General features: G+C 34.0%; 1 protein-coding gene across 3 annotated transcripts in view; it reads left to right on the top strand.

Moving 5' to 3' along the window:
* CTNNA2 (catenin alpha 2) overlaps positions 1-12729 on the top strand; it is a gene marked incomplete at both ends in the record, with an annotated part of 418840 nt that overhangs the window by 390139 nt on the left and 15972 nt on the right. For 2 of the 3 annotated variants that reach the window (XM_084286115.1, XM_084286114.1), the window contains one exon: positions 560-694. The exons of the other annotated variant lie outside the window; for it this stretch is intronic. In XM_084286115.1, coding sequence (XP_084142241.1) covers positions 560-694 — 135 coding nt within the window. The remainder of the gene's footprint in view (positions 1-559; positions 695-12729) is intronic. 3 annotated transcript variants of the gene reach the window in all.

Genomic DNA, 12729 nt, shown 5'->3' with positions numbered 1-12729 from the left:
TTAATGTGTCAGTAAGGGCCCTGGCTTCTGCAAAGTCTGAAGCAGAGCTGTTTCCTCTGAAAGTCTGCGCAAATGCCAGAGAAGCTGGCATGACAGTCAGCAGTTGGCAATAGAGTGGATGTAATTAATTGGAAATGGTCCCTATTGCATCTTAACTATGGTACCTAGCAGGCACCCTGATACCTGGAGTTTCAGATCAAATATAGTCTTTTGCCTACTCAACAGATTCCTCTGCTCTGTACAAACTGATATCCTCAAAATTGAACCTCCCCACAAAACATAGCAATCATGTTAGTTCCTTTGTCTTTCATTAGTGGCTGACTGAAAGGTTTTCCTTTTTACAAAAACCTTATGGAGCATCTTCAGGTTACAATTCATAAGCTTGACTTTAATGAAAGGTAGCTTAATTTTTGTGTTTCAGCAAGTTATCTTTGAGAAAGACAAAGAGAAATGGGCCACCTACTATTATATATGTATTGTCACTATCTCCTCTGATTACCTCTCTATAATAAGCATATAAACTCAGCTACATTTAATCAAATATTTCTTTTGTCTGCAGTGCCCTGACTCAGCCTGCAAACAGGATCTGCTAGCCTACCTACAGCGCATTGCCCTCTACTGCCACCAACTTAATATCTGCAGCAAAGTGAAGGCAGAAGTTCAAAACCTGGGAGGAGAACTTATTGTATCAGGGGTAAGCTGGTATTTGTATTTAGCCATTTATGTTTCCCATTGCAGTACTTAAAATGGAGCATTTTTGATGACAGTAATGTATATAACAAAAATACAGTGATTCATGAATAGTCGTTTTAAAATTTTATCACCATTATTCCAGACCTTACAATAATTTGCGTAAACCAATTGGTTTTTCCAATTACCCTTTGTTTATAGAAACTTTGTAAAATCTTCATTCTTCCAAAAGGAAAGTAATTTCATAGCCTAGTAAGTCATTGCCAAGCTGTGAATATTATAATTATTTGGAGCTTTTGTATATTTGCTCATAATAAATCTTCTTTCCTTTGTTACTACTGGTAATTTCCTTCCTCTGTGCAGAAGCTAGCTTTGTATGAAGTACATATTGTTAAGATGGTGATGACTAATGGGATTTCATTCACTCAGGTTCCAATGCACACTAGGTTTAGCAAAAACTCTTGGAAGGCCAGCAACACATTTTAATTTTTGATGCACGTGCTGTTTTCAAATACAGTTGCCCAGGCCGATGATTACATACCTTCTCCCATTCTGTTATTTATTTCCAATGAATACTTGAAACATTTTACTTACAATCATTTTTAGAAATAAAGTCAGTAAGATGCAGCAGAGCTCGTATAAATAATGAGTTTTCTGTGTTTTTGAAACTATTTTTTCTTTCCTTCTCCTAATGCTGTACTCTGTACTTCTGAGATATTAATAGAACCAAGTAGTAGCCATTAATTCTCTTCAAAAAAAGATTAAAAAAATAATTATTATTGGTTTGTTCATTTAACTAATCACCCTAGTATTAGCCCCATGATACCTTTGCTATCTTCAAGCTCAAATACAGACCATATGTATGTAAATGTATAATATGTTCCACTCTCCTGAGTGTGTTTTTAAAATGGTGGTGGTTTGTGATACCCAACATACTCAAGACAAGTTTGTTTTCAAAAGCTGTTTTGAAAAAGCACCCTTTAATTGTTTAAGCCCAATCAAGTACGAAGATTGTTAGGACAACCTGTGTCCATCATTTCATCCATAAGATTCCCCAGTGAAATCACTGGCCTTCCTCAAACATATCAGAAGTCAGAACAAATATTCTCAACTATATAACATTATGATTTTTTTTGCTAAGCACTGTGGAAGGTCTTAAACATTTGCCAGGCTTTCTTGGATCCACCATTCTGAAAAGGAGCTGCTTAAATGTTCCTGTGTCTGTCCTGCAATTGGTCTTCACTTCTTGACGTACGTACTTATGTAATTTTAATACCTCAATCTTCCCACAGCAATGGAAAATCCTCTTCCATTTCCCTGGAATTAATGGAGTGATCTGTCCTTATATCACTGGCAGCTATGCTACATAGTAAACGCTATGATCTTTTCTTACCTACTGCCATCTGGGTCGAGCTTATCATACCCATTAAATTTTCATATTCATCTACAGTTATCTGAATCAGTGCTTCTACCAGCTTGGCTTTTGTGGTTGTGTGTGTTTCTTTTTTGAGTCTCTTTATTCAGTGTATGTGGAAGCTGAATAAGCCATTGTGAATCTCTAGCATCTATTCGTTATTGGAACATCACCATCCGTTGTGAAATTTAAGTGGCCGAACCGCTTGACTTCATTTCCAGTCTGGCATTGTTAGCATCTGCTGCTTACCAGGCTTCATCACCATTGTGTTTCTGTTTGGTTGGGTTTTTACACTCAGTTGCAGACAAGGCAAAACTAGCTTCAACCACAAATTATTTGAGTCTCTTCCAAAGACTCAGTAATGTTGACATACATAAACGTTTAAGATGGCCCGGTTTGCTTCTTCTCCTGTTGCTCTGAACAGGAGACGATGTAGAGAGTTTGATACTGTGCATCCCTTTTTGACAATGTTATCTTGTTATCTGCAATAACATAGTTAGTACAGTGCTTTCCTGAGAGTGTTTTCCAAGCTGTTTATCTTCAAGGTGCTGGCTACTGTATGCTCCTTCGCTATCCAGATATCTGGTATCCAAGTGCACATCTACATCTGCTTGTCTACTTGCCGCTTCTGCTTCCATCTTCTTCTTCATTTTCTCTTGGATAGCCAATTACAAATAAACAGTATTTTATTTGCATTTAAATGAAATACCATTATTTGGCAACTTGCATACAGTACAGTGCTAGAAGTACAATAGAAATCCAGAGTTAAACTTCCTTTAAAACTATGACTATTGAAGTAAGTTTATGTGAATGCACTATATTTAAAAGTATTTTGATGTAAATATCAAGAACCAGGGTGATTATTACCATACAGTAATTTATTACTGCATTTACAAAGAATCACAATAAAATTCAGATTGATCCTGAAGATGAGTTGTGATTCAGAACGATTATGAAGACTATAATCTCTGCTTGAATTTTTGCATTATTAAGAGTATTAATCAGTATTTATAAATGGAAACAATGCATTCATATGCATGTATAAATGTATGTATGGGCACATGTATATTTATGTAAAAAGGAAAGAGGTATAAAACCAATTAAAACCTAAATTACAGGTGTAAGACACCCCACAGCTTTTTTAGTTTTAATCTGTCAGGGGAAAACATATTGCAACAACTTCAAACACGCCATGTTTATAATGTATAATGTGCTATATATCTTTTGGTGACACCTTTTCTTTTTTTTTTCCCCTTCCCCTTCCCCTTCCCCTTCCCCTTCCCCTTCCCCTTCCCCTTCCCCTTCCCCTTCCCCTTCCCCTTCCCCTTCCCCTTCCCCTTTTTTCTTTTTTCTTTTTTCTTTTTTCTTTTTTCTTTTTTCTTTTTCTGTAGTTCTGTATGGTTTATCTCTGGTAATAATCATACAGCTGATCTGCTTTGCTTTTTCCTCTGTAGACTGTTATGAGACTAGCATAGCATATACAGCATATGAAAGGGCTCATCATAGACTTTGCTGCAAATAGAAGAACAGGTCAAAAAGTAAGCAAGTGTCAAACTTCTGAAGTGGAAATTATTTCAGTAACGGAAATAACCCACTGTTGCATTTTCTGCTTTCCTTTTCCCGTTCCTTTTCTCCCAGTTCTTTCTCTCCTTTGATCTTTCCCTTCAAATTCCCTTCATGCACTTAGCAAACTTATTTTCCCCAGATAACTTATGTCAATGGAGAGTTAGCATAAATCAGCATAACCTCCTTAATGTCAATAGTGGAAAGTCAATTTATACTATGTGTTGATTTGGCCCTTTATGTTGCAAGGTGAAAATCTTAAGTACTGATTCCAATTCAGTATTGAAAAATAAAATAAAATAAAATAAAATAAAATAAAATAAAATAAAATAAAATAAAATAAAATAAAATAAAATAAAATATGTAATATCTGTTCTTCAGTGCGAAACCTTGTAAGCTGGAAGACTATGGAGAATAAAGTAAAGAAAATGGAGAAGCAGAAGCTTGATAAACACAAAAATAAATTAATATTTTAAAATTAAAAAGATTTTAAAAATCTCTTTAGGCGTTATCTTTGTTCCTGGTAAAAGTCTCTTTGACCTTAGTCCATAAACAGATACATGTTTCTGTAATTTTATATTTGAATATTCAATTTCTAATTCCCTCTAACAATAAACCACCTATGTTAATATAATCACGAACTAAAATCACATCAAATTTTGTTTGTTTGTTTGTTTGTTTGTTTTTGCTTCAGTTTATTTAATGCAGTGTATATTTGCTTTATAATCAGTTGCACCATTGTATTGGAATGATTTCTCTGAGGTGCTGAGCATATGCTGCTCTCAATAAAATAAACGCTACTTACATATCCTTAGTTTATGCTAATAGATACCCTTTTATGGTAGTTATTTTTTTTGAATAGAGTTCGTTTGAACCATGATGTTTGCATTTGGATGAAGAATCAGATTTCTAACTCTAGGGCTGCTTTATGCTTAGAATTCCTGTCTGACACTCATTAACTAGACCATTACAATAAAATATCTATATATTCATTTCTTACCATAGAATAAATATCCAGTTACCTCTTTACTGCTGCTCTGCCGCTGATCAGTTCATTTACCTACTATCCTAATACTATTTAGGGTAAGAGCTTGCTTTTTTTTTTTTTTTTTTTTTTTTTTTTAATTCTTATTTATGTTAGTAGCTTTACTTCTAACAGGATTATTCTGAACAAAATCTAAGAAAATCACCTAACATTACCTCCTACAATTTTCAGTTTTGATTTAGAACTCTACAGACATAATCAGCCCTGTTATTGGAAAATTTGCCCGTAGAATCCTAAACTCCTAAGCCAGATAGAAATGCAGTGTCATACAGAGTAACAGCCATGTACCTTTGAATACAGTCCAAAAATACTGAATCAATAGCCATGGCATACTTTAAACTCATACTTTACTTGTGTCCAATTTCCAATTATTTTCAAGAGCCAATTAATATTAGCATAACAGGCTCATCTATGATGCTAAGGGACAGATTCTTAAAAGATTTGAAGATACAAGACAGGTCTGCTAAGGTTGTGACTTCATCTAGGAGATCTGTTTGGTGACTTTGGGGTAATAAGAAAGATAAAAATGCTAGAACTACCCCAATAAGTTTTTTTTAGGTGGCACAGGTTGGTGTATGAGGATGGGACAGTACGAAAATTCTCAGATGATCTGGGAGGGTGAATACATGAAAATATTAACACATTAGAAAATGCTAAATAATTGTCTCTACACTTATTCTTGATTGGTGATGAAAGTGAGGTAACTGGAAATAGGTAGTTCTCATCAAATTTAAAAAAGAAAAAAAGAAAAAAAAAAGTTATTTTAACAGTGTGCATTGGGAATTACTACAGATGAGCTGGTGGATAGGTTGCTTATCAATTCTGCCTATCACTCCTAAATCTAGTAATATGAAATCACTTAAATGGCATCCGTTTCTTTCATTTAAGTCTGAATTTCCCTTAACTACCCCGTGCTGTTGTTATGCAGAGGGACTGTGAAGTATCAAGTTGCTGCTTATGAACTGCATAGACTCATAGAAAAGTCAGGTAACTTGAATTCACCTATTAAAAGTAAATAACACCATCCCTCATTGAATTTAGAGTAAGAGCCTGTGAATAAGTAGTTACTTAAGAGCAACTGACATGGTATTTCATTTCATTGTATTGGAAGGCCTTTCTGGTTTTGTTTTTAATTTTAATTTAATTTAGTTTAATTTTATTTTATTTTAATTTATTTTATTTTATTTATCTTTGTTTTTAAGTAATTAATCAGAGAGAATCTTTGCATTTAAAATGTACAAGATTATAGAAAAAAATGTGGTTGTCACATTTGGTAAATAAAGTAATTTAATGCTTCCTGAATCAGGTAAGAATTGAGCTTTTATGTAAAAGAAAGTTTGCTGAAGGGTGAGTTGGTAAATTGCCAAAACTGTGAGGTTCCTTTTCTTTGAGATTCTCAGGAACACAAAAAAGTTATTTCTGTTGTTTAGCTAGCAACAAAATAGGTCTTACTTGAGTTGTAACAGAATGCTACATGAAGTAAAATCACAGACACAACCTGACAGACAGGACTGTTTATATGTTTCTGGCCTGGGCTGCTTGCACTGGCAGAGTGTCAGTGTTTTCAATAGAAAACATGTAAGCTAAGGCATATAGGTTTTCAAAAAAACTGTGTGTTGAAAGGGAACACATATATGACCAACATTTTAAACTATACTTTTCCTAGCAGCACTTAAAGATTAATAGATGTCACTATAGAAATTTTATCTCCTCCCCTCCCCTCTCCTCCTTGCCTCCTGTTGCTTTTCACTTTTATGCATTGCTTCATCCACAAGACTGTAGTAAGAAGTTAGAATGACAAAAAAATGAATTAGCAATCATGAATGGTGTTACCTGCAACAGTGGTTTCCTATAAATTCACAAAAAAAAAAATAATTTTACTCTCAGTATTCAGAAAGTTGATTATTTAACATGGAAGCACATCAGAAACTACTTGTGTGTATATACATAAAATCACATAAAAATAAGCATAGACTCATGCTGTGAAAATAGTTATGTGAGATGGAATGGGAAGAGATTTGTTCAGGAGGCGTTGGTGGAAAGGAGTTCTGTACTGAGTCCTGGAATGGGGACATTGGGTAAAGGAAATAACTTAGAGGTAACAAGGAAATAAGCCAGGAAACCTGAACTAGGTGATACAAAAAGATCAAGGCAAGAAAAGACAAACAACAAGTAAGTAGGAATATGGAATCAAGGAATTGCAGTGGGGGGAAAGGACTGATGTAAAGTTAGGACAATAAAACTCGCTAGGTTTCTACAGTAATCTCTATTCTCCTATTACTCCTAGTAGAACAACCAAGGACAGAAAATAAAATCCTAGCATACTTATTCCGTCTCTGAAGGTACCATTGTAAAAGAATAGCTTCCAGGACAGGTGTGCTGGGTCTAGATGGGGAAAATGAAGGACCTTGATGTACATTGTGTTTTGGGCTGTAGCTCATGTCATCTTCTTTGCAAGAAATGAAAGTGAAAAATACGGGAAGATGTCTCAGCTGTACTTTTTGGGATAAATACATATATTTAAGTAACCTCTACATGTGTGTTTGAATGTTTGCATATTTAGTGATGAGAAGGTAAAATAAAACCATAGCAAGTGTACCCTGTTCCAAAATACTTTGCTGTATGAAACATTTCAGCAATATGAATGGTTTGATTAACCTTTATTTTGAACATATTTTTTGAGTTTTTCTATTTGTGACCAATACAGGAGTCTCCAACCCATGCTGGCAACAGGCTGTATCCCTCAATGCACTGTCCAAGAAAGGGACCACATGATGATTTGGTAACATAAAAAAAAATTATCATCCCGACATTGAGTCAATTTACTACCCCTAAAGGACAAAGACATCAGTGAGTTATGCTGGTTAAGCAAAATGAATGCTGATAAAATACCTCATGGTCATATATTCACTATATATGATGTATTTTATGGAAACACTGTATTAGGAGTTTCTGAAAGTTGAAACAGTGAAGAATTCTTAATTATCCTCTGCAGCTCAAAGATGAATAGGAAAAAGAGATCATAAATAGATTTATATATTGACTTTAAATCCAGCTAACAATACCTCTTCCAAATATGTAACAATAACGAAGGTTTAGTTCCTTAGATGAAGCTTGCCTGCTGCTTCTCAGTAAAAGTAGCACGGCCCAGAGAATTTGTGCAAATGCTGTCTTTGGAGGTTTTCAATCCCCAGGTCGACTATGCAACAGCTGAGATGAACTCATGTTGCCAATCAACTCATTTCAATTGGGAAGTTGTGTAAGAGATCTCCAGAGGTCTCCCTCAAGTGAAATTTGTATGGTATTGGGATTCAGCTAAGAGGGAGATCCCATAGGATCTTATTTATATCTTTGAGTTTACATGGTTTTGCCTTTATAAGTGTTGCTGGATTGTAGAGTTGGATAAACCCTGAGTTTTTAGCATCTGGTGGATCATAGGTATGATCCACATACATAATAGCAGAAAAGACTTTCGAAGGACAATTTTCTTATTTCATATTAGTATTGTCATTATTTCTTCAAAGCAGCTATGTAATGATGGCTTGGTGGTGGGCTGAGTGTATGGAAAGGAAAGGTATAATGTAAGAAAAAGTAGATGAATGCAGCTTAACACATCTGAAAAACTGAAGAAGAAAATATACTTAAGAAACAATCTCAGTTCTTTTGAAGATACAGTTTTTTGAAACAAGACTTTGCAGAAACATATGCAGTAAGAGAAAATACCTGATTGTATATAAATGCACATGCATACACACATACACATAAATATGAAACAATATATCCTGCATAAACAGAAAGATGTTATCTACAAGTTAATTTGTGAACCAAAATCACACTCCACTTGTTTTTATTAGAATATATTCATGGACACAAGAAATATACACACTCTTTATATGTCTACATTTAGAAGGTTAAGATTTTGACAGGTCAGACTTTTATCCTTATTAAGAAGCATTTTAGCTACAGGGAACATGTTCTTGTGCTTTATCAGGTAACAAATATTCATGAATTTCTGAAGATTACATTTACTGAAATTCCTCATTAGAAGAGTTCTCTGTAAAGAAAAGCATACCAAATAACATTAAGCTATTTAATTCCTTGAGAACAAAGCAAAATATTAAAAATTCATTCAAGATTAAGGCCTGAAACAAATTTGATTATAGAAAGAGATTTTAGATTTGACAGAAATACTAATGTATATACTTCGTTACATGCTGTATTTATTTTAAAAATAGTAACTACTCTAAAATCCAAAGCTCATCTGCTATTGCAACATATATGGCTTCAGTCCAGCTAGTTTCTCTATTCCAGGTCATGTTAAATGATAAGGGAAGTAACTGGGAATATGAGGAAATTGGCTTTCTGATGCAAACTGCACCAGCCCTGCACCAGCCCTAGAGACCACTGTAAAATTCCCTAAGGTATGGTCCTGAAGGACTATGCCTATAAAAATTGCTATAAGGAAAGACTTCTTTGGGATCTCACATTCCTTTCCTTTTCTGTCTTACTTCCTTTAAAGGAGGTGGTTTGAACAAGTTTCACCATTTTGTATTAAATAAGAATCCTTTCCTCCATGGCATTTGCAGTTGGCTTCCATAGTTCAGAATACAGATTTGCTAATAAGTATACACCGTGGCTTTAAATAAGAATTAGTTTTGTTTTGTTTGTTTGTTCGTTTGTTTTCACATGGGAATTTAGATACCAAAAATTTAACACACAATAGGAAATTTTGGACTCTTTTTCTTTTGCAGAAGTACATCTTTTAGTTCTCACAATGATTTCACTTCCTCATTTGAATAGTGGTGAGACTTAATCTCACTTTTAAAGTACTATCAGATGATGCTTTTGCAGATATTAAAAGAACAACAACTTCAGTTCAGACTTATCGGTTTCCTTCACTTTAATTATAGTTCTTGACAACCTGAGTTGCAATGAGTAACACACACATAGAAACACTCTCAGACAAGAAGACATAACCTCAAGGGAAAACATCAACAGGTTTTCCCAGCCTGAGTGGAATTAATTTAAAATACTGAACAAAACAGCTTATAACAAAGGACTTAATAAAACTCATGATAGGGACGTATTTCCATTAAATGCAGGAGGTCATAATAACCTTTAGGAAGGGATCAGACTGGGATAGGAAGGCTAACAGTTGCCTTGTATCTTTTACCTCTGAAATGCTTCTTCCACACTTTGAACATACTATTTTTGCTATTATTATTTATGAACCTTATAGAAGAAAAGGAAAAAATGTCTGTTCTCACATCACATCATTAATCTTAATTAACTGATAAGCAGCTTCATCAACAAAGAAGTTTTATTTTTTATAATGTGTTCAAAACATTGATATGGAGTCAAAGTGAAAAACTGACTAGCATTTTTTTCTAGTATTTTATTTTATTATTTTTTTTCTTATTTTACCTAATACATCATCAAAAAAATTTATGAACTAGGCTACTAGGTAACTAGTAGTATTATCAGAAAATGAGGAAAAGCATACAGGTTTTTTGTCCTAAATCTCATCAAAGACCAAATTAGAATTCTATAAAACTGAGTTAGAGTATCAATTTCTGATCCAAAATCCTGCAGAAACATTATCATCATTTTTCATATCAGCATTGCCAATGTCAAAAAAAACGTTATGGTACAGTTTTATTGAGTCAGATGGGATGTTATACGTTTTACCATTCCTTGGCTATGACAGGTAATGAGCAAGTAAGGTTTAGCTATTGACCCATCAAATTGATCCACTATAGCAACAGGATGTCTTTGGGTCACATGCGTGTCTGTGTTAGGGTCTCAAACTTTTATGGTATGTGTCAGCTTGACATTTTGGTATGCCCTTTTTAACCTACATCCCTTTTTTACCTACATCCATTTTTACCTTCTGTAGGTAAAATGTCTTTACCTAGGTCTTTATCCATAGAACATGGAACGCATTTGAGCATTTGGTAATCTTCTTAGTTTTTCATAAACTTGCTGTATTCAAACTTCATACACGGCATCCACTGGTACCTTAATGGTTCCTGTCTATTCCTAATCATCTGTTCATCATTTAAGCAAGAAATAAAGTGCTTTGTCTTTTTGTCCAACAAATCTTTGATGTCAAACTGAGCATGGACCCATTTTTTTCTCCTTGATTGCTAGTGCCTGGGTGAAAGTAATCAAATCAATGACCTGACGTGTGTTTACATAACTTTCTTATGCAGTTAGGCTTCTCTTAAGACAAAAAATAAATAAATAAAAATCAAAGTCTTCATTTACTATCTCTTTGCGTTCATTTAATTAATCTTAGTATATTCCTTGGAACAGCTGGAAGATTTCCTTCCTTCCTTGCATGTATATACATTTTTAAAATGTTTTCAGTTAGGTATATTCTTCCTCTGCTTTTGTTCACTGTTTAGGCAAGCAATGCATTCTAATGTATGTTCACAAATCAGTCTTATCTTTTTTGCTCTTCCCTTAATTTTCTTGTTATCGACTACAGTTATTATACTAATTAGGCCAAAACAAAATTTCATATGTAAGCAGTGCTAGCCCAAAATTCCATCTTGGATATTATCTGCTACCTAGTCTATTGAACTGTTTTCTCATTATCATGATCAAATCTACATTTCTTGTGTTGTTACTGGAAATTATCCTTCTCCATCCTCAGTCTTCCAGAAGTTAATTGTGCTACATCCATATGTTTCTATTTCAATAAAAGACAACTTATTTCTCTTTGGGAGCTCTCAGAACTGCTACTACAAATGTAATATTTTTCATATTTAAGGACATACCCTGTGAACATCCTTCTCTTAATCAAAATGACCAAGCTTTGTTAGAGGTTTCTTGTGGCCTGGTAGTCACAGGAGTTCAAAATATATTCCTACTTTATTTGGCAAAAACAACTGTGGTGCAATAGTCAGGTCATAAAATACCAAAACTGTGAATTAACTAAATTCTACATGGTACATATTACTGTAAAAGGCTTTAAAAGTTCAAATCTTCTTTTCTCTTTGGCAGACTAATAGAAATGCATGTCGAAAATGGGAAAGTAAACGATATAGTAGAAAGCCGTTTGAGCAGGTCATGCTGTTTAGAATGGCATATCATAATCTATTCCTTTATAAAAAGGGCATCAGAGGTGTCCCCTCTATCTTCATAGACAAATGGCTTGAAATCAAGACCATGTAACAAGAAATCAGTTAGACATATGTTTAATTCGATTCTGAACTGATTTTCACAGCACTATCATCACTTTGCATTACTCAGCTACAGCTTAGTTTTGCATTGTGTTTCTGAGGTTATTTATCATCTCTAACAATCACAATAACTCTTCATTTAGTTAACTGGACTAGCCAATTGAGTTTTTACATTCACAAATACACTGCTTTAAAGTAGCTTCTACAGGTACTGCAGGACTAGACTGTGATAAAAGCTTTGAAGGTCAAGAAAAAAGAAAACACCTGACCTCTGTTAGGGGAAGTGAATAGTACCAAACATTAGTAGCACACTTTCTTTTTTTGATAGCAGGAATGGAGAGAAAAACAAAGAGCACACAAATAAAGCAAGGAGTACACATTAATCATTACTAAGACTGAAAAAATAATCATGATTAGATTACAATTTACATGATCCTTGTAGCAGCAAAAAGCCTAGGGGAAAAGGTCAATGTTAACTCTGTGTGCTTTTAATACATACTCTTTAAGAGAGATTTAAGGAGCATTCATTTTTCATCTTCCAAAAAATAGAATCTTATGCTAGCACTCTTTACTGGTACATGAATAGTTTCACTTTTTCCAAGCAGTTTTATTTAATGGAGTTAAGCCTAGCAGCATATACCTCTTTTTTTCTTCTTCTATTTTTTTTTTCTTCCAGTACACAGCTACGTTATTAAGAACATCCCAATGGATAATATAAGCAATTATGTTTACTCCCAAACCTGCTTTTCCAGAATTTGGATGATAAAAATTCCATTTACAATACATTAGAATGAATATCCCAGTTTAAGCCCTTCAGTTTCAAACAAAAA

This window comes from Netta rufina (genome assembly GCF_964035555.1).
Source record: "Netta rufina genome assembly, chromosome: 4".
In the NCBI taxonomy this organism is placed as follows: Eukaryota; Metazoa; Chordata; class Aves; order Anseriformes; family Anatidae; genus Netta; species Netta rufina.
The sequence above is the reverse complement of the archived record's forward strand: the minus strand, read 5'-3'. Positions and strand labels throughout refer to the sequence as shown.